This window comes from Sciurus carolinensis, chromosome 11 (genome assembly GCF_902686445.1).
Source record: "Sciurus carolinensis chromosome 11, mSciCar1.2, whole genome shotgun sequence".
In the NCBI taxonomy this organism is placed as follows: Eukaryota; Metazoa; Chordata; class Mammalia; order Rodentia; family Sciuridae; genus Sciurus; species Sciurus carolinensis.
This window is the reverse complement of record NC_062223.1, coordinates 7,870,806-7,897,490: the sequence shown is the minus strand read 5'-3', so window position 1 is coordinate 7,897,490 and position 26,685 is coordinate 7,870,806. Positions and strand designations below refer to the sequence as shown.

Here is a 26,685-nt window from a genome sequence, read left to right as displayed (position 1 = left end):
TGAGGCCAACCCCTCCCCCAGATAAAAACACAGCATCACCCCTACCCTGTCCCTCTCCTCCAGGCCGCCAAGTATTGAGGAACAAGTAACAATAGTTCGTGACCATAGGGAAGGCTAGTGTGGGGAGGAGCCAGTTTAAAGGGAAGCAGGTGGAGCAGAGGTTGAGGAAAAGCTTGGCACACTGGCCCTAACCATAAATACAAAGTAATTTGAGACAAAATTGAAGTCTTTAGTGCACTGAAGGAAATCATAGTACAATAAAACCCAAACCTAGCTCAGCTGCCAACTAGATTGATTTAGTCACCCACTCTGACTCCTAAGAAAAAAAAGGTGGATCCATTCTTGTATAAATGCTGTGTGTTCCACACAGCATTTCTACTCTCCTATTCAGGGTGTCCATCTGTCAACCAAAAATTGTAAAACGAGAAAAATCCTAACAAAGTCTTCAAAATATTAGTGCACCTCAACTCAAAAATGCTAGAACTGCCAGAAAATAATTTAATATGAATATGATCAACAAATTGAAGGCATGTAGGAAGAGTGGACAATATGCAAAGAGATGGGGATCTATATACATGCTGGGAATGGAAACAACAGCACAAATTAAGAATGCCCAGGGCTTATTGATAAACTGTGACGTAACTGAGGAGAAAATCAGCATGGGACATCAGAAATGACCCATCATAAAATACAAAGAAACAAAAAAGACAGTTGCTGTGAGCTGAGTTGGCCCAGAAGTAATGACATGGCACCAGAAACAAACACAGCAAGTTTCCAAAGCTTGGTTTCTAATACTATTTTCTGTTGAAAGGAACCAGGACTCCTTGGATAAATGGCTGTGACTGGACAGGAAACGTACAGGATGAGTCTGGAATATCGTATAGCTACAGGAGATAAGGAAGTGCCCAAACACACACTGCTCCGGATAGCTAAAGCTGAAATAATATGTAAAATAAAATTAAGTAGTATTGTATTACAGCTGAAATTATAAAATAACCTATCCATAATGATCAAATAAATACATGAGAAGAGACAAATCTCTCATATAGAAGATTTCCAAATAGATTTTATATGTACTCCATCCTCAGGAGTTAGAACGTAACTCCACCTCTTAAGTGTGGGTCGCATGTAGTAACTTTCAAAGGAGTGTAGTGCGGAAAAGAATAAAAAGAGAAATTTCTCATTAGAGAAATCTGACAGACTGCCTGAGCCAGGTAATCAGTCAACAGCAGTGTTATGTCATGTTGGCAGTGCATGCCCTTGGTAGGATGCACTGAAGATGTCTTTCTACCCTGTGGTCTTCCTCTCAAAGGCCTTGACCATCAGAAAGTATCAGAACATCCTAATGGAGAGACATTTTGCAGACTATCTGAACAGTACACAGCTATCAAAATATTCAGAAAGCAAGAGGCTGTCACAGCTAAGAAGAGTAAAGGAGATAAACAACTAAATGTTGTATCCTGGGATTCTGGAATAGATAAAAAGACATTAGGGGAAAACTTAAGAAAATCTGAATAAAGTATGGATTTTATGTATCAGTATTGATTTGTGAATTGTGATAAATATACAATGCTAATGTAAGGTGTTAATATAGAAAATTGGGTGTGGGTATGTGGGAACTGTACTGTTCATACTTTTTATGTATATCTAAAATTATTCTAATGAAGTTGATGGAACATTTAGACAGAAAATCTTAAAGAGTACAGAAGACTTGGACGACACTAGCAATTAACTCAGGCTGATTGACACCTAGAATACTCCCCAGCAAGAGCAGAATGCATATTCTTTTCAAGTCACATGGAACTTTCACCAAGTGTCTTTGTTAAGTTGGACTGCTTTTACAAATTACGTAGACTGGGCAACTTAACAGAGTCTGAAGGCTGAGAAGTTCAATATCAAGACACTGGCAGATCCAGTGGTTGGTTACTAAGGACCTACTCTCTGGGTTGCAGATGGCCACCTTCTTACTGCATCTTCACAGAGAGAAAGGCAACCCACTCTGGTTTCTCTTCATGAAGGCCCCACCTTCATGGCCTAATTATACCTCCCGAAGGCCCCACTTTCTTACACCCTCATCCTGGAAGTTAGAATTTCAACATAAGAATTTTGAGAACACACAAACATTCAACTGATAGCGTGGAGATAGGGTCAGTTTTCAGCTGTGAGACAAATTTGAAATAATAAAAATCATGCAATATATATATCTAGATCATAATGCTTTATGAATCTATATATGAATGAATCTAAGTATGAATCAATAAAAATGATTTCTGAATTAGCCTCAAATTTTTATAAATGGAATTATACACTGCTGAATAATCCAAACGTCATAGAAGAAATGACAAAGAAGAAAATATTATTGAATACTTGATATGGAAACAAAATATACCAGAGCTTATAGTAAGCCGTAAACTGCAATAGAGGGACATTTACAGCATTAAATAGTTACATTAGATAAAAAGGAAGAATGTGTCAGTAATTAAGCTCTCCCCTTAAGAAACTAAATAACAGACTGGATGTGGTGGCCGGTTCGTGTAATCCCTGTGACTTGGGAGGCTGGGGCAGGAATAGTACAAGTTTGAGGCCAGCCTCAGACTTGAAGACTGCCTTAAAATAAAAAAATAAAAAAGTACTAGAAATGTAGCTCAGTGGTAGAGTGCCCCTGGGTTCAATCCTTAGTACCCCCTTCAAAACAAACAAAAAACCCCAAAGAACAAGAAAAAACAAATTAAACACAAAACAAATAATAAAACTTAAGAGTAAAAAAATCAATGGAATTATAACTCAGTGAGACCTTGTCTTCAGATAAAATAAAAAGAGCCGGAGTGTAGCTTAGTGATAGAACATCCCTGAATTTAACTCATCCCTGTGAGTTGGGGAAGGTGGGGTGTAGGGAACTGTGAAATAAGAAGAGAAAATCAATGAAATCAAAAGGTAGTTCTTGAAAAGATCAGTGATTGATAAACCTTTAACTAGATTGGCTAAGAAAAAAGTATAAAAGATACAAATTACAAAAACAAAAAAGAGCAACAGAATGAAAGAGGGCCACCACTGTTCCTGTGGGCATTAAAAGAATAATAGCAACTCATTAAATAAATTGAACAATTTAGTAAAGGGAGTAATTTAACTTCCTTAAAGAAAAAAAAATGCCAAAGATCATTTGCATGTTGCACACTATGTAAAAGTTAAATTGAAATAGATCATAGAACTAAACAATGATCCTGCAATTATAGAAGTTCCATGAGGAAAGAGAAGAAACTCCTGTCAGGCAAACTTTTCTTACACATATCACCAAAAAAGAAATGGTGGTATGAAAAGTCCCGTATCCATTGTAGAAACTAAATTCATTGTTCAAACCTTCAACAGCAAATTTTCTATCCACCTAGAAATCCTCCATTGATGAGTCCCAACAGTCTAACAGTATATTGGAAGTGTGATACATCATGGTCACCTGCAGTTTATCTTGGGAGTACAAGGCTCTTTTGTCCTTCAAAAATCCATCAACAAACTAATGGAACTGACACACCCCTCTATGAGAACTCCATTGATAGGATAATTCTTTATATAAATATATTTTTTTCTAGTTGTTGATGAAGCTTTATTTTACTCATTTACTTATATGTGGTGCTGAGAATTGAACTCAGTGCCTCACACCTGCTAGGTAAGCAAGCGCTCTACCACTGAGTCACGACCCCAGTCCAATAGCATAATTCGTAATGGTCAAAGACTGAAAGGTTTTTCCCCCAATGGAGGTCAGAGCTAGGAGAGTCACCGCTGGGGTGCTTGCTTACCTCCTTGCAGGAGACCTAGCCAGTGTAGAAGGCCAGAGAGGAAACTCATCCAGATTGGAAGAGATAGTGTAGAACTGTCACAGGTGTTGTCTTTTAAAAAATCCTGACAACTGTCCTAAAACAAAATCCACTTAGATCTAACAAGTATATTTAACAAGATTGCAGGTTACAAAGTAAGTATTAAAAATGTAATTTTATTTCTATGTACTAGCAATGAATAATTGGAATGTGAAATTTAAAAAAATGGAACTCAAACATTTTTAAAATGTACATATGTTTTAATGCTGAAAATGGTAACACTGATGAAATCAGAACTGACATAAATGGAAATACTGTGTTTGTGTATTAAAACATTCGTTAGATGTCATTTCTCTCTAAACTGATTTGTAGATTCAGAGCTGTTCCAATCCAGATCTAAATGAGGATTTTTTTAAATAGAAATCAAGCTAATTTTAAAATTTATGTGGAGATCCAAAGGAAATACAGTAGCCACTAAACAATTTTGCAAGAAAAAGACCAAATTGGAAGCCTTATACTCTGACTTCAGGGATTATTATAAAGCCAGAGTAATCTCAGGACCTATTGGTAAAAGAATAGACACACGGACCACTGAAACAGAACCTATAGTGCAGAAGGGACCTGCACATGTGGGATTTGTGACAGATGGGGAGGTAGGTCAATGGAGAAAAGGTGGTATTTTCAACAGGTGTTCATGGAACTACTGTACATCCATGTACAAAAAGACTGGACCTCTGTAGGTACCTTGTGGATTATGAAAAATTAACTCAAAGTGGATTCTAGAATTAAACATTAATGCTAAAGCTATTAAAGTTCCAGAAGAGAAAAATCTATGTAAGAAAAGTTGGGCTGGAGGTACAGCTCAGTGGTAGAACTTATTAGGCATGCATAGGACCCTGGGTTCATTCTCCAGCATTACAAAAAGAAAAAAATTGATAGCTCAGTCTACATTTTAAAAATACAATTTTGCTGTTAGAAAAGTAAGACAGGTTGCCAGAAAATAATTACACAGCAGATATGTGAGAAAGAACTTACATTTAAAATGATAAAGCGTGCATACACACACACACACACACACACACACACACACACACACACACACCTTGAATAACAAGAAAACAACCCAATTTTAAGGTCAAAAGATTTCAGCAGAACCCCAGGGATTCAGGAGGCTGAGGCGGGAGGATCCACAAGTTAAAGAGCAGCTCCAGCAATTTAACGAAACCCTATCCCAAAAGAATAGGGCTGGGAATGTAACTCAGTGGTAGAGCACTCCTGGATTTAATCCCCAGTACCCCCCACCAAAAAAAAAAAAAAAAAAAAAAAAAAGAGTAGATAGCTAAAGAATAAAAGGCATATTTATATGTATATAAATAAATACATGAAAATTGACCAACATCACTTGTCATTAATGAGATTCAAGTTAAAACACTTTGGGATTCAACTACATACCCTTTGAAGGACCCATATTTGTTTGCTGTGGCTGTAAACAAATGCCCCATACTTTGTGACTTTTTAGCAACAATTTCTTCTCTCACAGTTCTGAATGCCAAAAGTCAGGATCAGGGTTGAGCAGGGATACATCCCCTGGAGGTGCTGAGGGAGAGCCAGTCCTTGCCTCTTCCTTCTTCTAGTGCTTCTTGGCACTGCGTGGCCTCTGGCTATCGCTCTGCCTTGTCTTCATATTGCCTTCTCTGGATGGACACTTGGGATGGCATTTAATCCCCTTGCATAATCCAGTACACTGTCATCTCAAGAGCCTCCATTAATTACCTCTTCAAAGGCCTTTTCCTAGGATGGTGGCGTTCATAGGCTCTGGACAGTGCTCAATTCTGGTAACACTGGAACAATTGGAGTCTCACATGTCATTTTTGTGCCTGCAGAGTGATATAGCCACTTTGTAAAGTATGTGCCATTTTCTGTAGACGGACATATTACAATATGTTACCCACATACCTCCCACGTGTTAAAATGCACCACTGTTATAATGAAAAGCCAGCGTGAGACCAGTGTAAGTGTTGTAAGAGCACCATAGACACCGACCATAGCGTGTAGGTCAGGGCTGGTGTATACATCAATGCTTACTAAGTATTCACTGGTTGAATGAATAAAACTTAAATGAATGATTAAGGAATAGTATGTAGCTTAATATGTCTCTTTTATATAAGTGAGGAGAGACCAGTTGTTCTAGAAACATGGCTAAGAAAATGGAAGGAAAACAAACTTGCCTGTTCCTGTTATTTTATACAAAAGTAAATTTAGAAGAAAAAATATTCACAGAATTATGGGCATGACCCTAGATAGAAACTATAATGAAAGCTATATTTGGCTATATTAATTATTAAACCCTTACACATTAAAAAATAACAGTAATAAAAATCAGAGGTCTTCTCTGTTCCCTCCTTCCTAATAGTTGAGGTTCAAAAGCTGTTCCACATGGCTCTCAGGCTAGGAATGGCTCACCCTGGGTCCTTTCTCTGCGGTAGTCGTAGCAGCAGGTGTGCCCTGGGTGGTGGCTGTGTCCTAGGCAGTGTTCTCAGCCCTTTGGTTCCAATGCTTCTCATAGTGGTCCCAGGAGAGATGCTCTGGCATGATCCCATTTTCCACATTTTACAGAATAACTGGTAAATGAAGAGGTGAACTTGGGCTCAGGCTGTCTTGCTGCAGCAGTGACATTGTTAACAGCTGTTTTGCACTGCTGTGGAGTTGGCACGCCACTTTCTGGTCTACCTTTTTATTTGAACTTCACACTCTCACTTGCAGACCCTCCTTCTGCTGTCCTCCCTCCCCTCATGGGACTCTGTCCTTGTGTTCACTTAAACCCGTTGGGAATTTGGAGTTTCATTCCATTTCTAGTTGTTTTCATATAAGGAGAGGGCTGTAATGGTTGTAGGTTGATTTTTCATGTAGAGGAACAATTTAAACCTTTTCAGTAGAACAATGTTGATTACCCAGCATGACTAAGAAACAGGTACAGGCCTGTTTATTACTAACATCTCAAACTGGTGGGCAATATGATGTCCTGTACATTTCAGGGATCAGATTGCTGTTTGCTTTCCAGATTTTCTTGTCAGAGACATGCTATCAATGTAATAGTCATAGGAGTTGTGAGATTTAGGAGAATATGGAGAAATCACATCTATTTCTCACTGGATACCGTAGCTCTTTTTGGGTTTCAGGTCACATCGGCTGATCCTCATCAAAGTTTTAATACACCCTCTTTTGTTTTATTGCGCTTTTGTTCCTTCTCATAGCCTGAGATGTTGATGTCATCATTATGTAATTATGTAGTCAATAAGTGTTTGCCTACATGGGTATAGGGAGCACCTTGAAGGGATCTATCCTGAAATTGTAATAACTAAGGTAACCTTGCTTTGTTTCAAGATTTGAAGGCCATATAGAGATCTGCCCACCAGGCATGAGTCATTCAGCTTGTTCAGTCAACAAGAGTGTTCTAGAAGCCATCAGAGGAAGACTCGGATCTTTTCATGAACTCCTGCTTGAGCCACCCAAGGTAGGCGAGCCATCCTGAGCCTGACTGGCCAGCTAGCAGTTGTGTCATTGCAAAGTATGCGCCCTGGGAGTCACAGGACCAGCTGTCGTCAGCACGTGCAAGATAGGTTCACAGGTGTGCTGGTCCTTCTGCTCCCAAACTCATTTTAAATTGGCTCTTACTACTTTACTTACTAAATTGGTGATTGAGATAGAATTTGAATTAAAGACTTGTCTGCTTAGGAAACAGATTTTTGTTCTTTCTGTCTCTAAATTTTTGGATCCTTATATGCCAATACAATAAGCAGTTTTCTTCTTGTAGCATGTTCTTTTCACATCCCTGAGGTAAAGTTAATTTTTTAGGCACTGATCTTTGAAATTACATTTTCTTGTTAAGAGTGGAGACAGTTGTGAACAAATGAATTAAGAATAGGAGGTTCAAGTTTTATTGTACAGCATGGAAAGTGTGGGACCCGGGTGTGAAGTTTTCAGGAAGGGCCCCTGTGTGTGCAAGTCTAAGAGTGTGGACACAGTGGAAGCCTGCAAAGGAGGGCATCAGCAGTGTGTGGGTGGCCTTCCAGAACACCCGTGGAGAGCTGTGGCAGGGTTCTGCAGGCCGAGTGGTGTTCATCCGTCCATACTGTGCTTCCTGGAGTGGGCCACAGGTTTAGAGTAGGATAAGAGACGCTCACTTCTGAACTCAGATGGGCTCTTCTGTTTTGTGAGAGTCCTGCTTCTGCCCCGGTTCTCCCACATTCCTACATTCCTACTTCCTTTTGCCCTGTGTATTTGGATCCACTGTCCTATGTAGTGTGTATCTCCATGACAATCTTCTATATGGGTTATTGCAAATTTAGGATACTAGCTAGTAGGATACTCACTTCATCAAGGGGATGATTTCTGTTAAACTATTTGGAGGAAGGGGAAGCACAGAATAAGTTGTGTCCATACCCTTTAGTCCAGCATCCTGGTTGTCTTTTCAGATGTTCTCTGGTGCTGTCATTGAACAAATAGGAGTTCCCCTTTGGCACTTAGATTGTGGCATCCTGCTGGGCCCTTTCAGCCATAGCATCACGTCTGCATTCAGCCTGTTTTGGGTGTGGACCATAGTGTGGGCACTCACTCTTGTGGAAAGTGCTTCTGTTGGTGCTTGATCATCAGTGGCATCCCTCATGTCAGTCCTAGGAACAAGAAAAGGAGGGTAGTGAAAGAAGAATGGTTTAGGAGAGGAGAACATACAAATGGAAGATGGAGAAGGAGCAGAGAGGAGAGGTATGTGGTGAAGGACCTGGCCAGTTTCCTGCATGGTCCCCAGCTTCTCCCTAGGTGGACAAGTAGACAGCATTGGATGGTTCTTGGCCCTGATTCAAGACTGAGGTGTATCATGTTGGGACTTCTTGTTTACTCCAGGCTTGAGCAGCTGACCTGGTTTTGTTATATGATGAGGAGTGTGAGCAGTCCACGAAGGTTTTGCTTTCTTCATTGTTGTGAGCACATAGTGCTGGGGACTAAACCCACTGTCTCACACATGCTAGGGAAGGGTTCCACTGCTGACCTGCACTCAACCACAGTGAAGCTTTGTTAGTTAACCTTACCATCCCACTAGGCCTCAGGAGAAGGGAGTGAGGCATCTACTGGTGTTGATGGACCTTCTGAAAGGGCAAGCATGGCTGCCAGGGTATAATTTGTGCTTCTGTCTTCTTTTTTTTTTTTTCCTTTTTTTTTTGGGGGGGGGCAGAATATAGATGGACAGTATGCCTTTATTTTATTTGTTTTTATGTGGTGCTAAGGATCAAACCTGGGCCTCATACATGCTAGGCAAGCACTCTGCCACTGAGCTACAGCCCCAGCTCCTGATGCTTCATCTTTAGTAATTTCAAACTGTAGAAATCCCCTTGATGAATAAAAACAGGTTTAGGTTGGTCATCTTTCTGAATTATGATACAGAGGCATGTATTTTTATCATGAATTTGGTACCAACTGAGGACTGTGTTCCAAAAGCACTTGTCAGCTCTTTTTAGTTACTAGATTTCTAGTCAGAATCCTAAATACTCTAGTTTTGTTTTTGTTTGGTTTATGTGTTTTCTGCTCATGACAGTTTAGAATGTTGGTAGGGGTACACTTGATTTCTTATAAATTTATACTTCGGGAAATTGCTTGATTGTTTCATCATCTGGTAAAGCTATGAACAGCAGCTTATTTTCTTCTAAGCATAGAATTCAGTTTGAATTGTTTGTGGGGTTAGTTAACCTATGTGTGTCTCAGCATATACACCTTTTGCTTGTTTTTTTCTTAAACTGAATTTGATTGGAAACCTTTTCTTCCTCAGAAAAGTGTGATGAAGACCACCTGGGGTGTACTGGATCCTCCCGTGGGGAACACTCGGCTGAATGTGATTAGGTTGATTTCTAGCTTGCTGCAAACCAATACCAGCAGTATAAATGGGGACCTTATGGAACTGAACAGCATTGGAGTCATATTGGTGAGATTCTCCCTCACAGAGATTTGAATTTCCCTGAAGTTCATGGATATATAACTCAATATTACAAATTGACACTATATGTCAATGACTTTCTTGGTCATATCATAAATTTTGGATGCTGCTAATTGTTAAAGAGTCACTTGTTGTGTTTAAAGAACTGTATGATAGAGCCTTTCAAAGATAGCTAGGAGACAGGCCTTCCCCAGAAGCCTGGTCTCACACACACCATTCCTGCTAACTGTAGCATTGGTTTCTTTTCAAAATTTGCAAAATAATGAGCCTCCATCTTCTTTACGTTAGGATATATCTCATGGATCCGAGGCCATAAGGGCTTTTTAACTTGAAACAGCTGTTAATCTGCTTATTAGTGAAAAGGAGGAGGAAAACCTCAGGAGTGATCTGGACTTCCCTGCCCTCTGCATTCCCCAAGGCCATGGTTTGAGCTTAGAATGCACAGCCCAGCTCCAGAGATCGTGTATGTAGTGTCCATTCTGCCACCTACAGCGCAGGAGTCATAACAGTTAACACTTGGCAGGTTTCACAAGGCATCTGCTTTTAGCATACATTTAGCAGATCTGAGGGGATGTTCCAAAGGAGGTATTTGCTCCATATAAGATTGGCATGATAACATGTACCTTATTATACTTTCATATGCTACTGGGTATAAAGCTCCTGAATGTGAGAGTATCTTTTTCAGATCATGCCCAGAGAGGGCATACCTTCCGTGGGTACTGAGTGGTAAAGCCAAAGCTGAAGTCACCCAGTGGCAAGCCCATACAGGCCATCAGCCATGCCACTGTACTTCCTAGGGCCACTGAGATGTTTTTGGCTTTGTTTTGGGAGCTGATTAAGTAACATATTATTCTGCAGCATAGAAAGCAGGAAATATTTGGGAAAAGAGATGAAAATTTAGAGGATTTCAGTTTGGTAGCATAGTCATTGCCCTCTGGGGTCATGGTTCTTTGCCCTTCCTTCTGATGGTATATAAACCTTTGCCTCTCCCTCAGGCTCTCCCTAAAGTCATTGGTCACTAGTCTTTAATCTTACTGATGAATATGTAAAACTGTTGTTAGGTTATCCTTAATCTTTAGAACTTTTGAATGGGTGATAAATCTGAATAAGACTTCCAGATGAGTCATTAAGCCTTATGTTTTCATATTGAGATAATTAGATTCAGCCATATTGTAAATACATTTTGTGCTTTTCTGTGACATTTTCGCCTTTTCTGATACTAATATCAAGGGTAATTTGGAAAACCCTGTGCTTCTGGGAGAATCACATGCCATCACCTCAGTTTTGCTGCAGTTCTGGGAGTTAACACAAGCAAGAAATGGTTATTCTTTGTTAAATTACAAGTACTCTTAAAATGGGAACCATGTTTTTGTCTACCTCTGTCTCCCATATTATACTTGGCACAGTACCCTGCACAAAAGCACCAATAAATACTTGTTGGATCAAAATAAAATTCTTACAAATCTCTGAAAATTACTGAAAATTTGCTGAACTTATATTTGCATTAGTTGCTTTGAAAACAAAGATTCTTCTTTCTCTGAGAAATTTACTACTGTCTTCATTTACTTACTGTTGGTTTCTATTGAATTTCATGCAAATTCTGTCATGTCGCATGAACGAAGATATTTAGGCTATTGAGTGGCATTTCAAGCCACTAGAAAACAAACTCGTCCTGTTTTTTTTAATTGAACTGAGGAGCACCATTTTTCCTTTAATAAATCACTATTCTGTAAAGATATTAAAGAGGTGGTTTAAACATTGAGGAAACTAAAGAACATACTGTTTTTATTTTGTAGGACATGTTCTTCAAATATACATGGAATAACTTTTTGCATACACAAGTGGAAATTTGTATTGCACTGATTCTTGCCAGTCCTTTTGAAAACACAGAAGATGGCACAATTACTGATCAGGACTCCACTGGTGACAATTTGTTATTGAAACACGTGAGCTTATTTGGTTTTCTTATGCTTCCACTGTCTCCTCCTTATAGCAGTTTTCCACTTTAGTATGTAACAAATTGAGATTTAAGAACAGATTTCAGAGTCCTAAAATTTTACTGTCATATGTTCCTTCACTTCTAATAAATGAATTTGACCTGTAGAAGTCAAATTCTGGATAAAAAGTCCTTGAATGAACTTTTAAGAAAAAAAATCTAAGTTGGCCTGTTTCATTGGTAAAATTGAGTCTTTAAAATACATCCTTTGGAGCTGGGCATGGTGTCACATGCCTATAATCCCAGCAGCTTTAGAAGCTGAGGCAGAAGTATCATGAGTTCAAAGCCAGCCTCAGCAACTTCGCAAGACCCTGTCTCAAAATAAAATATCTTTTAAAAAGGGGCTAGCAATGTTGCTCAGTGGTTAAGAGCCCCTGGATTCAATCCCCAGTACCAAAATCAATCAATCAATAAAATATTATGTATATATTATATTCAACATATATTTAACATATATAAATATATGTGTGGGGGGTGTTTTATATCCATCCATTGTCCATCCTTTGAAGATTAAAAGAACCATAGAAATTTAAATACTTCAGAGAACATCTTAACAATTCTTTGGCATACCAGAGTTTGGTTTCTGGTGCTGAACACAGGACTGAAAGTTTGGAGAGGCAAGTCCTATGTGATGTTGAGTGATGATTTTACTAGTTAGTTTTCAGATTTCTTCTGACGTTCTGTGGTTTCATGAAATTTTCTAGCTCACCCTTGGTTTATTGTCAGACCCAGAAGTTAGGAAAGACTAGCCTGAAGTTGCCAAGTAATGGGCAGTTGGAATGCCGTCTGAGTGAAACTGGCCTTGCACATCCAGTGATGCAGCCCACAACAGCTGTTATTGACTTGCAGGACTCTGACAAGACATGCCTGTTTTTAATATCAGTACAAGAACGATCGTGCATATGGAAGTCTGAGTAGCTTGCATTTTAAAAGTACACGTATTGGTTTAGATTCTGAGTTAGGTTCTTGCCAAACAATACTTTTTATTCTGTTTTAATTTTGGTCAGACTCTGTATTCTTGACCAAATTGTCCAAGCTACCATATCCTTCTTGGCTTTGCCTCAGGTCACAGGGTTTGCTCATTTGTGACAGCCCTGAGGTAGTGAGTGTCCCAGTACACACTCTGGGGCATAGTCCTGTTGACTTCTGCAATATTCTGAGGGTCTGGAGTAAACTTGTCACCTGGTTGCATGTGGGTTGGCCAGTCACCTGTAAAACTTGCTGCCTACACACACCCCTATCTGTCCATCTGGTGCACTGCTTGACTGTGAAGTTTTGATGTTTCGACAGTTAGGTAAATGCTAACTAGATTATTATTATTATTATTATTATTATTTTATTTTATTTTTTTTTAGCTTTTCCAGAAATGCCAATTAATAGAACGAATACTTGAAGCCTGGGAAATGAATGAGAAGAAACAGTAAGTAAAATTTTTTCAAAAAGGATTCAGTTTGATTTAGAATTTGAAGAAAATGCCGCCCCCCCATACCCTGCCCTCCTTAGAGAAATAACTTATATTGTAACAGATGCATGTCTATATGTTTTGATTCCCCTCCCTGCTCCCCTCCTGTGTTGCCTTTGGAATCCCCAGGCCTATTCAGAAGTCTGTTTTTCTGAGAATATGGTGGAATTGAATAACAAGGAGTCATGAATTCAAGTCCTCCTTGATGATTGTTAGCTTAGCATATTTGTTTTGCTCACCCCTATTCATCACATTCTCGGTGTAGATTTGAGCCCCTGGGTACATGAAACTAAAGTGTAGAAATTGTTTAATATTTTTTTCTAGAAAATTTGTAGCTAATTGACAGGCTATGTGAAATGTTAGTTGATACGTTTAAGCAGTCCTGTCACAGGACTGGCATAGTGGCTGTGTCTGTAGCAGGCATTCCTCTGACACCTTGGGAGCTCTGAAGCAGCACAGGGCAGGTTTGTGAAACCCTCTCAGATGTGCTTCATTATGGGTGTGCGCGTGTGTGTTGATTTTTACAAATAGTTGTACATATAAATGGGATAGTATGTGATTATTTGCATATCTGTGTGAAGATTCAATCAGTGATAATCAGCATTTATGTAATGCTGGGAACCTCAAACTCCGTCTCTTCTGGTTGTTTTGAGATTCGTGGCAAGTTAAAGTTACCCCACTGTGCTGTAGCACACCAGGGTTCACTCTCTGCCCTCTTCCTGTTTCCCTTCCTGACCTCTTGTGACCACAGTTTGACTCTTGACTTGTTTGAGATAACTTTTTTAGCTCCCACGTGAATGAGAACATACAGTATTTGTCTTTCTGTGCCTGGCTTATTTTTCTTTTAAGATAATGACTCCAGTTCCATCCATATTGCCACAGATGACAGGATTTCATTCTTCTTATGACTGAACAGTATTCCATTGTGTGTGTATGTATCATATTTTCTTTCTTCATTCATTTGTTGAGGGACATCTTGGCTATTATACACCAAGCTCCAGTAAGTGTGGACGTGCAGGCCTCTCTTCCACAGCCTGATTTCATCTATTTTTGATAGATTCCTGATAGTGAGATTGCTGAATCCTATGGTATTTCTACCTGTCATTTTTAAAGGACCCTCTCTACTGCTTTCCTAGTGCCTCCACTAATTTGTGTTCCTACCAGCTGCAGAAATACAGTTCCCCCTTCTCCTCATGATTGTTGGTGTTTATTTGTGTGTGTGTGTGTGTGTGTGTTTGACAGTAGCTCTCTCATGGGGGTGAGATAGTATCTCCTCCTGATTTTGATTTGCATTTCCCTGGTGATTGGCAGTGTTGAGGTCTGTTGAAAGATGTCTTTTGATATCATTTGCCCCACCCTACCCCCCTTTTTTTCCTACTGCTGAGAATGGAACCCAGGGTTTTGAGTATGCTAGGCAAGTAATCTGCTACTGAGTCACATCCCCAGGCCTATTTGCCCATTTTTAAATCAGATTATTTTGCTTCTGAGTTCCTTAAAAATATTCTAGATATTAATCACTTTTTGGATGTCTAGCTTGTAAATATTTTCTCCCATTCTGTCTCTTCACTCTCTTTATTCTTTGTTGTACAGAAGCTTCTTAGTTTCATATATCCCCTTTATCTTTTATTGCTTCTGTTACCACTTCGCAAGTCTTACCTAAAAGTTTTCTGCCCAACCCAGTGTCTCAAAATGTTTCCCTTATGTTTTTTCCTAGCACTTTTAGTTGCAGGTCTTGCATTTAGGTCTTTGGGTACATTTTTAGTTGATTTTAAGAAGAGTCTAATTTCATTCTTCTGCATGTGAATCACCAAAATCCCCAGCATCACTTTTTGAAGAGACGGTACCTTTTTTCAGTCAGGTTTATTTAGGTAAAATTTTCATGTGGCAAGATTCATTCTTTTCAGATGTATAGTCCTAAGAATTGTGGCTGTGGCATGAAGTCACATAACAACCACCATGGTCAAGACAGAATGTCCCCATCTCCTCAGAAAGCTGTCTCATAGTCCTTTAAGGGCAATTCTCTCCGGGGAGTTTCTTGATGCATTATCTCTACTTAGATTTGTTTGTCTGTGGTCCCCCGGAGAGCTAGGTGCTTCATGGCAGATGTCAGCTGTACTTTGTGAAGTTAGATTTTTTTTTTTTTTTTTTTTTTAAGCATTTGTATGCACTAACAGGGTTTTGATTTGACTCTATGTGGGAAATTGGCATTTAGTTTGTGTGGCAAGGGACTAGTGTGGGTAGACTTGAGACACGTTTTTCCAAACAGAGCTCTTTTAGGGGGGGTCCTATGTGTGACCCATTTGACATCCAATTCCATCTTAGCCCATTTCCTTACCTTCCAGTCTCTCTTCACCTCCTCACTTAAGCACCTGAGTATTCTGTGGACTCTGCTGTCCCTGTGAGCCTATCCTCTGAAGGCCATCTGGAAGTGTTGCCCCCACTGAGAGGTGTCCTGAAGCAGCTTTCCTGATGTTTCCTTACACCAGAGACTTGGAACACTTTGGAAACCCCAGGCCAAAGCCTTGCTATGGGACTTTGGTCTCACCTGTGGGCTTATGAGGTAGTGCAGGAAAGTAAGATGTCCTTAGGAGGACTTGAGTTTCTGGATCTTCTTTTTTCCCCTGTACTCTACCACGTGCCTACCCCTTTTCGTTTTGAGACAGAGTTTTGCTAAGTTGCTCAGGCTGAAGTATCTGATTTTTATTGTAGAACTAAAAGAAGCTCTTAGCATGCATCTCAGCATGCTAAGAGCATTAGGTGTCCCTAGGCCACCCAAAATTTTCCAGCGGATATTTTTTCTAGGCCAGTCTCCAAGCATAGTACGAATTTTTAGTGACTTCTGAAAGGTTTTTTCCCTTAAGAAAAATCTCTTCAGTTTGTACCCCATTATCTGCAATCAAAAAGAAAAAAATCTTTTCATTTCATAGAATTCAAAGTCTTGATACTTTGTAAAGAGGCAGAAAAATTATAGTGATATGAAAAGTTCATCTAAATGTAAAGATTGATCATGGTTGGGAAGATTAGACCCCCCAGGAATGAAAAGGAATGAAGACTAGGTTTACATGCTTATGTCCAAAGTGGTTTATTGGCAGGTACAGGTTCACTGTCTGTCTTGGCTGATCCTTCAGATCACCAGGAGCTTAACTTGAGGAGTGCTACTGGTAGATAATTATTTCTGTTAACTGATATGACTAAAATTTGATGTCTTTTAGGAAAATAGACCAGCAGAATTCTTACCTCAGTTCCTTACTCTTACATTAGACATCAGTGAGAGGTGTGTTTCGTTTAAGATACTTTATTTGGTAATTAATGATTGGTTTGGATGTTTGAGAAGACTGTCCTGTAGTGAGGCTGCCATATGTTCTTCCAGGGACCAGTTCATGCCTCCCTGCTGTGCTGCTTGGGGATGCTCTCACACTCTCCGTCCCTTTGTTTCTTCTCCTTTTTCTGTCCATTGTCATGCTCACTGGTGCCCTGCGATCAGAATGTTGTGCAAAGTCCACAGTGTTTGCTCAGTATTCATCCTATGTGGAATATGAACATTTGTTCTTCCCCTTGTCAGGGCCGAGGGAGGAAGACGGCATGGTTACATGGGACACCTCACAAGAATAGCTAACTGTATCGTGCACAGTGCTGACAAGGGCCCCAACAGTGCTTCTGTGCAGCAGCTTATCAAAGGTGAGCTCATACAATCTGAATTACATCTTTGTTGGATCAGTGGAGGGCTTAAGGGTAAATAGAAGCCCTTGGTTGCATTTTTAATAGCTGGCTGTGGAGTTTGTTTTTATTTTACAAATTGGGGATTTAAATATGGGTCTTCACTGTTTATCCTTCTAGTAGGTGCTGGCTGACTTAAACATGCTGGAATTACCCATTGTCCCACTGATTAAAGAACATTGCTCACTAAATTGTTCTTTGGAGTATTTTGAGTATTTTTTTATGTCCCTGCCCCCACACACTTATGAAGACTTCTGTCTCACCTATGGTTTAAATTCCTTTAACTTAGATACTAAGGCATTTGTCAACATTTCTTCCATATCTCCATCTTTATAATGAAGGGTCTTGACTCCTAAAGGACACTTTTTCCTCCCCTACCATGTAAGTTTAATCAGCCTAAGATTAACTTGGAAGTAACTGCAAATACCTTTTAATGGGAATGCAGGCCCTGAGTCCTCTTCAGAATGGAAGCCTCAGACCTCTGTGGACTCTGGGTTTGTGTCCACACTGTGAAGCAGTTTGTTCACAGTGAGCTACAAAATTCACTTCCCAGTGTATCCTATTTCTCTCTTATAAATGTTTGTTCAAGAGACTGTTACCTATTGCATGGACTCTAAAAGCTCAGTTGTCACCCATTCCTCCTCATAGTTGATGTCCTTACCAAGGAGAAATGACTGTGTGATGCGATCAAGTGTTCTAGATTATTTTCAGGGAAGTTGCTGCTGGGATGTCTTTTGTGCCTGTATGAATGTGCATCCGTGGGTGGGTATGATGACCCACTTAGTGTAGCTAGGCCTCCAGAATCACAGCCCTGGTTTTGTTTTATCTGAAAAGTAGTTGTATATCATTTTCTTTAAAGTCTCTAGAAGGTTGAATTTCTCTATTGCATACATAGCCACATGTTGGCTCAGAGACATACATTTAGGAGATATTATCTTAGAGCAGTTTGAGAAGCTAGTCAACTCCCAGGCTTGGCAAGTCATCATGACTGTCTCTGTGCTGTGTGGGTCACTGTTCTGATAATGCTTTTCTCGTTTTCTCACTCCAAGATCTTCCCGATGATGTCAGGGAGCGATGGGAGACGTTCTGCACAAGCTCCTTAGGAGAAACAAACAAGAGGAACACGGTAGATCTAGTAGGTTTTACAAGGTTGCATTTCTCTTTGTTTTTAGTGATCTTAAGTCTTTCCCATTTATTCAGAAAAATGTAAAAGATCTTCCATTTGGCCCAGTAAGCACCAGCCACGGATGAGTTCATCTTCCTTGGAACAGAAGTCAGTATTCACAGCATTCTTGCTCATTGTCCAGTTGGCTCCTAATTACCTGCTTTGGATGACAAAAAGGCCCTAAAAAGCCACCAGTTTCTACTTCCCATCATTTCCCTTCATGCCCTGCTCCCTAGGCACCTCAATAACAGCCTCTGCCTTCCTTTTATTCTGTGGGGTTTGTGCCTTGTTTCAGGTAACCTTGGTGCTTAGAAATCCTAAATATTCCTGTGGGTGTTTTCTAATGTTACTGAGTTCACTCTCATTTTAGGTAATTCCCAGTGGGGAAAAATTTCATAGATGACTTTGAAACTTAAGCACTAAAACCCTTAACAGAATTGGTACTTTTAGCCAGGGAATAATGGCATTGATAATTTCTTAAAAATTATATTGGACTTTGGAATGTATTTTTGTTTTTTTAACGCATTAAATTTTAAGGTAAGTATTGCTTTGTTTTTGCTTTTAAAGATAAAGAAAGCATTTTCTTTTGTAAGTATCTGCCAACTGATAAAGTGGCAGCCTTGACCTAGGAGTAGCGCTGTCCAGCCTTTAATTTGTCATTTGAAATTCAGGTGTACTCTTAAATTTCTAGAATATAATAACACCTGAACGCTAGCTTTTCAAGTATCTGGCAGCCTTATCTGTTGAGAACATTACTAGAAAACAAGAGGGACACAGCTCTGAGAGCAACAGAGCAGTCACCAGCTCACCCATCCTGGGCCACAGCCTCTCAGGCGTCTGTGCCTCTGACTCGGTGGACTCTCTGACAGATTCGGTTACCCTTTTCCAGTCTTGACAGTGGTAGGGTAATTGCTTTTTAAGGTGAATATAGTGATAGAATTAGGAAGTGGGAAAAGTTGGAAGAGTCATGAAGTAGACCTCCCTATAGAGAGAACTCTGTGGGACCATTTAATTAAAAATGAGTGTAAGAGCCTAGTGTTTCTGTGGGAGCTGCATCCCATCAAAAAAAACTAATGTTCATACTGATACTCTGGGTTGTCGAGAAAAGGCTAAGGCATTTTTGTAACTATATTACCATTGTAGTTAGTTTTGGGTTCTTTTCACTAATCGAATTGATTCAAGTAATTTGAACTGGACTAGAAACATATCACCTGGGTGTTCTAGGTAGTCAGTTTTTTTGTACATTGACTTTGTCCTCCAATTCTGTGAGATTTAACCATTTAATTTTAGAGACTTCCATATTAATTCCTTATTAAAAATGCAGGCTACATGGTCTCCTTTAAGGAGATTTTTTTCCTTGTTATCTTATGAGAAAGGAATATTTAGAAATGTTCTGATTTTGTTTGGGAAACTTTCTTTTAAAAGTATCCTTTGAATTACTTCAGAAGAAGAAGTCAAAAGTGTCCAGTTAATTTGTTATCAGGCTTTTTAAAAAGACTTCCATCTTGGGTGACTCAGCAGATTCCTCTGGTGAGCAGTTCTGTAGTAAAGGAGGACTTCATTGTAGTCCAGACAACACTCCGACCCCTCATGTCGCCAGTGAATCTGCCGTGTGAGTATATAGATCTGTGCATGTCCCTATGGAGGGCATAGACCCACATCACCCAGGACAGGTTCAGCCCCTTCTGAGTCAATCATTCATAGGCATTTACCCCTGTGTTGGAAGGAAAGTCACCATGAGCTCCATCCGTCACTCAGAATGGAGCTCAGTTCTCCAAATAAAATGAAGTAGGGGGAATTACCTGTGTGACAGAGTGGTCAGATATATCATAGAGCCCTGTTACATTGTCACCACCATGCCGCACTCCATGATTTTGCTGTCTGTTGAGACATTCAGGTTGTTCTCCAGACCTCTTCAATTCTTTGGTCCCAGAGCATAAGCCCTTCCAGGAAGGAATTTTGCTTTGTATTGTTCGAGGACCACTGATCTTCCAAGTATTTGAGGATAACTAGATATTAATCCTAGGTCACTAAGGATATTGTAATCGCTTCCTCCCAGCTCTTCATTTTTTTGCCCAGTTGCTTTCTAGCTGTTATCTCAGTGGATATGGGCACTATGGGGAAATAAGCTACTGTGAATCAGACTATAAATACAGCTTGTTAAATACAGGGGGCTTTACTTGCCCTTGGAAAAGTAACAGAGAATGGCCACACATGAAAGCAGCATGTGGTCTTAGTAAAAGCACTCCTAACATGTTCATCACAGAGTAGGCAGTTGGGTAGTAGATTGCTTATTCCTGCCTCTTTCCAAGTAGGTAGATTAGATCTACTCCTTTGCTTAGTTGGTTTTAGGATGGCTCAGATACCTGCCGGGTGTTTATTTCAGTTTGAGTTCATATGTTGGTTTGTTGCCCTGGCTTGTTCTTATTTTTATGTTCACAACAAAGATGCACTCATTTATACGCTGAGCCCTTACCTGTCCTGCTGGATCCTGGCCCAAGGACTTTTTCACTTACATAGCCATGCCAGTCCCCAGCTACAGTTGCTTGTACTGCAGCATTTTAATTAAACCCTGAGACATTGCTTTAGTCTTTTTTTTGTTGTTGTTGCTGGGGATCAAATCCAGGGCCTTGTGCTTACAAGGCAAGCACTCTACCAACTGAGCTATCTCCCCAGCCCCTGCTTTAGTCTTTTGACCCCATCATGCCAAAATGTGTGCACAGTAGATTCGTGTACTACCTTTGTTTTTATCTTGGGGGGTTTTCTGTAAATAAAACTTCATCTTTTAATGATATGCAAAGACTTTAGTGTTTTTACCCAAATTACAAAATTATGAAAATTGGCAAGGATTTAGGTAGATAATGAAGTTTTGTACTAACTTTGGAAAATTGAGTTTGTTTCATTCTCTGCTTCTCTCCAATGGGAAAAGTGTACTTTAATAAAAGTGTTGGTGCTTCTTTCCCATCGTTGACAGTGTGCGGAGGTGGCATAGAGTGGTTGGAGGACACATGGGTGACGTGCCCGGCAGGAGGTTGGAGTGGAAGCAGGAGTTTGGTGTTACCAGCCTGAGGGTGGGCAGATGCTGGGCCTGCAGTGGGTCCACTCAAGTAGTGAGGAGATGAGCCCGAACTCCCGCTGCTCTGATGGGCCTCAGAGTTTCATGGTCACATTATGCTTGGAGTTTTCCTTGGCAGCCCCCATGAAGAAGGCACCTGTTTAATTTTTCTTCTAACAGTTAATAAAGCTAAAAGTTTTACTGTGGAAAAAGGCAGCACCTCAGAAGCTGTTTTCATGGCAGCAGCAAGCATGTGCTTCACTTCCAGTACATCTGTGTGGCCCGAGTGTTGTCTTCTCGTTAGGTTTTCGTTGTATTTGTTTTCGTTAGTGGTATGTTGATTTCTGTTCATTCAGAAAATGTTTGAGTGCCTGCTGTGTGCCAGGCATGGAAGGGTAAGAGTACTAAAAAAGACTGACAAGGCCCCTGCTTTAGTAGACCTAGATAGCAAATGAGTGAGGCACACACAGTTTGTCACCTGCATATTTCACATGACAAATGCTCAGGAGCAAATGCAGGGAGGGAGTTAGGGAACATTTGGACAGATGTGCAGTTTAAAATAGATGGTCAAGGAAATCCTCACTGAGCAGGTACCATTGTGGAGACTTGGAGGGAAGCAAGAAAGGGTAGCACAGAGGCCCTGAAACTGCTGGTTCCCAGTTTATGCAGGCAGTGTGTGCAAGGGAGACGATAGGAAGACACATGGCCAGAGATGAACTGAATAGCCTAAATGTGTGCACCCTGTTGTCCATGGTAGACACCTGGGTTTCTTAATGAGATGAGAAACCATTAGGTTTTGAACTAACAAGTGATGTAGTTTGGACTGGGGTTGTGACTTAGTGGAAGAGTGCTTACCTAGCATGTGTAAGGCACTGGATCTTCAGCACCACATATAAATAAATAAAATAAAGGTCCATTGACAACTAAAAAAATTAAAATAAAAAAGTCAAGTAATTTGCTGTGCATTTTAAAAGATCACTGTGGCTGCTGGTTGAAAACAGAGTTAGGAGCAGGAGACTGACCCGCTGGCTTGTTAGCATTAATCCACAAGACTGGTGGCATGGTGCCTCACTCATGAGCTCTAATGGACTTGCTGAGGAATGATGGGTTTGTGGGTAATGTGAAAGTGGGGGGCAGGTGTAGGTGGCTGCAGGACACACCATGACCAAGGGTTTTAGCTAAGAAGAGGATGAAGGTGGCACTTGCCGAGCTAGCACTACCTCAGAAGGTGTGGTCCCGCAGCACAGATGAGGACCTCTGTCACGTGGATCTGAGTGGGCACTGGTTGGGATTCTGCTTAACAAGTTTTCCCACAGGTAAGCTGTGGTCTTTCCACCTCATTCTGTCAGTGTGTTCAAACTGGAATGGCTTGGGTAGACTCACACCCTCCGTCAACATAGCGGAAGGGTGTGCTTGCTTAGTGTTGCTGTTACAAAGAGTAACTTGCTGAGGAAACAAGTTTGCTCTTGGGGAAGATCTTATGAGTAGGACATGTGAGGGCATCACTGGGTCTGGTACAAAGCAGTTGCTCTGCAAAACTTTCCTCAGCAAAATTGTTGAACTGATAAACTGGTTTTCTGGCAAAAAAAAAAAAAAAAAAAAAAAGAGGATGCATTGCTTCCTGCTTGCACTTAGACAAGACCTAGCTAAGAGCAGCCAGCTTATTCTTTCTCCTTCAGTGCATCTGACTTGCTCTTTGAATCATTCTGTTTCTGCACCCCACCCGGAAGTTGCACCTCTCATGCTCACTTTGGCTGAGCGTGATATGTGCCCAAGGTACCTCTGAATCTGCTTGACAGCAGTTGTCCTGTAAGATGACAGCTGCCTGAACCAAGTAGCATCCCATACCATGGGCTGGGCTTTCTTAGGCCTTCCAGTCCTGTTTCTTCAGCTGTTCACTGAAGTTGCTCTGGACTCGAGCAGGTGCCCTTCGGTGTTAGCAAACTGCCTCTCTTTTTGTCAGACCAGACGAACAGTTGGAAATGCAAGTGCTTTACACCTTCGGGAGGGCTGGGGAGGTGGGGACCAGGTCACTGCAGACATTAGCTATCGCAGCTACATTTCACTTGGGCTTAGTGTCTTTACCAAAGATGGTTAGACAGAGCAAAAGGAGTAATCTTTAGGTAGTGGTTTACTGAGAATTTCACAAGCCATACTTCATACAGACCTATTTGAGAATGTGCACTGGGCTTCTTGAACACAGTGTGGGAACAACTTCCAAAGCAGACCAGGCCAGTCTCTGTAATTTCAGGCTGTTAGGCATAGTCTCAAGAGTTGGCAGTTGTCTTCTGCTAAGCATAGTGTTCTCTGCCCACAATACTTCTATGAAAAATACAGGATAAATAGCTCTGAGAATACAGTGTGTTACCCTCAGAAGTATAATGTTCATTTCTAGAATTTTATAGACTTCATATTTACCACTTGCTGTATAGCAGTTACTATTATTAATACTGTACTCAGTCATTTGTATATCTTATTTCTAATTGTTAACACATTTCCCCCTAATTTTGTGTGACTTGTATGAATTAATAAAAATCACTTATCCATGAATTGGTGAGCACCTTTGTTTTTCCTTAATTACTGAGAGTTGGTTGTGCATTCTGGGGATACATTTCAGGGGCAGGAAATTTGGGCTCTTTTTATGAGCAAGGGACTGTTGACTCAAAGTTAGCGTTTATGGACAGTGCTGTTCTTAGTGTGGGCAGGAAATTCAAGAATTTAAGTGACACGGTTACTACCTTTCATGGTTCATTAGTAATCCCTGGGGATTGCAGTTTTGCCCTTCAGGCCTGGCACACAACCATTTTTGTATCTCGTCTGCACCATTACTTCAACCTTTCTTATTAACATTTAATTGGCAATAATTATTCAAGTAACCCCTTAAATGGAGTGACTCGTCTCCTTTTTGACTCTAATTCCTGGTGATGCTGGTAATGAGGAGTGAAGTAACCAGAAGTGGGCTGCAACGGGCCACGAAGCCAGACCACGTCTCGTGCCCTGCTGGTTGGGTGGGTTTGACAACCTAATTGTTACTTTTGTTTTTTCTGTTACACATTGAGAGAAAAACTGAATGTGATTTTTTTTTCCATAAAAATGCTGATACAAATGTCCAAAACTTTCCTATGTTAAATAGTTTTTTACATTTTTATGCATATAGGTTACAACCTGCCATATTCATTCATCCAGTGATGATGAAATTGACTTTAAAGAAACGGGTTTCTCACAGGATTCCTCTTTGCAGCAAGTGAGTCATGCCTAAAGCTTTGCTCTTTGTTTTTATTTTAAATGCTTAGTTTAGTTGCCATTTTCGAATCACCTTGGAGTCAGATCATGTATTAGAATGTGGTCTGGGTAATTAGTTTGGCAGAAGCATTTAAAATAGTGAGAAACTGGGTACGTGAGAAGTAGGTTTATTTCTAGGGACTGTTTTATACTGATAACAATGATGAGTACATTTTCAAGCAAATTTTCAGGAAAGTTGAATGAACTGAATAATTAGCAAGTCATCTCACACATGTGTATTATGCAGACCTTTACAATAGTTGAGTTGTTGCTTAAATAGATTCACGTAGTAGAGACTTGTGGATATGAATAATAGAAATAAGACTTGAAAAATGTAAGTAACAGTGAACTTTTACCAGCATCCCTGCACCAAATGGCTTGTTAAAATGATTCCTTATTAATGGTATGTTTCTTATATCTTTAAGTGCTATTACAGTGACATATAAATTGTTTTGCTTGAAGTAAGTCCTTGCCAGCCCTACCCTTCTGTCTTCAATTCATCTCCATTTATCAGCTTCTTTTAATTGGGGGGGTGGGGAAGCAGGGTATAACTAATGAAGCAGCAAATTATTTTACTTTTCTGCTGGTTATCAAGTTTGGGAACTAAAAATAGAAGCGATTAGCTATTGTATGGGGAGGTCTAGATGTTCTTGGCCTGTAAATTGCTTTGGTATGACAGTAGAGTTAAGGAGACACCTTCCCACTCTGCACTGGTTTCTTTTTTCTCAGTCACTAAGCTTTGTCTTTTTTTAAATGTATTTTTTAGTTGTAGATGGACACCATACCTTTACTTTATTTTTATGCAGTACTAAGGATCAAACCCAGGGTCTCATGTGTGCTAGGCGAGCACTTTACCACTGAGCCACAACCCCAGCCCTAAGCTTCGTCTTTTACTAGGGCCCAGGAAAGGATCTGAGTCTTAATGCTCCCCCGTCTTTTGGCTTCCACATTGCATGCCTGTCGTGTTCTAGTGTTGCTGAGGCTAAGCAGTTGTTTGGTTTTGATACAAAGGTAGTTTAGCATTCACCTTTTCCAAATAGATCTCAAGTGGCATGTCCACACTTGGCTGTCTTCCCTGTTGGTTCTTGACACTTCTGCCCCTTAGTACCAGTCTCCTGAAGTTAGAACCAGAGAGTGGCAGGCCTACAGGGAGCACTGTAGAGCAACAGTGCAAACCTTCTCAAAGAGTAGCACCTTGCTTTCAGGCAGCACTGATCAGCCAGGGGGTGCACTATAGCTGATTGTGAGACCTCACGCCTGTAAGCAGCCCTGTCTCGTTCCTAGAGCTCTCTGGTATTTGCCTCAGGAAGCAGTTTGACAGCAGCCTCTCTGCTGAAGAGTCACCCAGTCAGGAGTGCTCTCTACGTTCCTGTACCTCTAGAGTACAGGAGCTTGGTGCTATTAAATGTAAATCATCTGATGGAATGCCTAAAGCATCTATTTTAAAATATGCTAGTAAATTTGGAACTTCCAAATTCCAGGATTAAGAAAAAAGTTGCCCTAAACTTTTTTCTTTTTCTTTGTTTTTTTTTTTTTTTAATGGGGCTGGGGGCCGAACCCCCAGGTCCTTGCACATGCTAAGCTTGCACTCTACCACTGAGTACACTCAGTACCTGGAATCCCAGCTACTGATTGAATGTAGAATTGATTAATTTTAGACATCTAGAAAGTGAGTCCCCTTATTTCTGGTGATATGCGGTTCCAGGGTTCATATCTGTCCTAGAGAATTTCTTCTGTTCTGTTTTGTTTTCACTGATGCTGATATGCATATGAAGCAATCCAAGTAATAAAACTGACTGACTTAAACAACCCTTACCTCGGTCCTGCCTAGTCTTGTGAATTTTATCCGCACCTCATAAACCTCCAGAAGTAGGAAGAATAATAATTACTCTTTTCAGATTGACAGGCTTCCATTAACTTTTCTTTATATAAGCCAACAATGGGTCATTTTGAAAATAAGAAATAGGATCCAAAGCATTATTTATTTATTCATTTTTGGGAGAAGGCAAGTCTAGATTAATTTGAGATTTTATCATAATTGCCATTGTAAGCAGAATATTAGCATGTATAGCAACTTTTTCTCATTCACGTGTGAAGTTGGACCTTTCATAGCCAAAGCTCCCAGGTGTAGAGAGCCCAAAGAAGGTCTCTTTGCAAGATGAATGTGAGTGCCTCACAGCGTCCATGCCTCTGCTCTGCCCATATTGTCCTTT

General features: G+C 40.3%; 1 protein-coding gene across 23 annotated transcripts in view; it reads left to right on the top strand.

Annotated features, from left to right (window-relative positions):
• Ppp6r3 (protein phosphatase 6 regulatory subunit 3) overlaps positions 1-26,685 on the top strand; it is a 131,611-nt gene that overhangs the window by 77,310 nt on the left and 27,616 nt on the right. For 14 of the 23 annotated variants that reach the window (XM_047517185.1, XM_047517184.1, XM_047517182.1 and 11 more), the window contains 7 exons: positions 7,194-7,323; positions 9,631-9,783; positions 11,592-11,741; positions 13,147-13,211; positions 16,816-16,931; positions 18,020-18,105; positions 24,348-24,434. In XM_047517185.1, coding sequence (XP_047373141.1) covers positions 7,194-7,323; positions 9,631-9,783; positions 11,592-11,741; positions 13,147-13,211; positions 16,816-16,931; positions 18,020-18,105; positions 24,348-24,434 — 787 coding nt within the window. The remainder of the gene's footprint in view (positions 1-7,193; positions 7,324-9,630; positions 9,784-11,591; positions 11,742-13,146; positions 13,212-16,815; positions 16,932-18,019; positions 18,106-24,347; positions 24,435-26,685) is intronic. The other 9 variants (XM_047517191.1, XM_047517190.1, XM_047517188.1 and 6 more) reach the window with 1 other exon arrangement.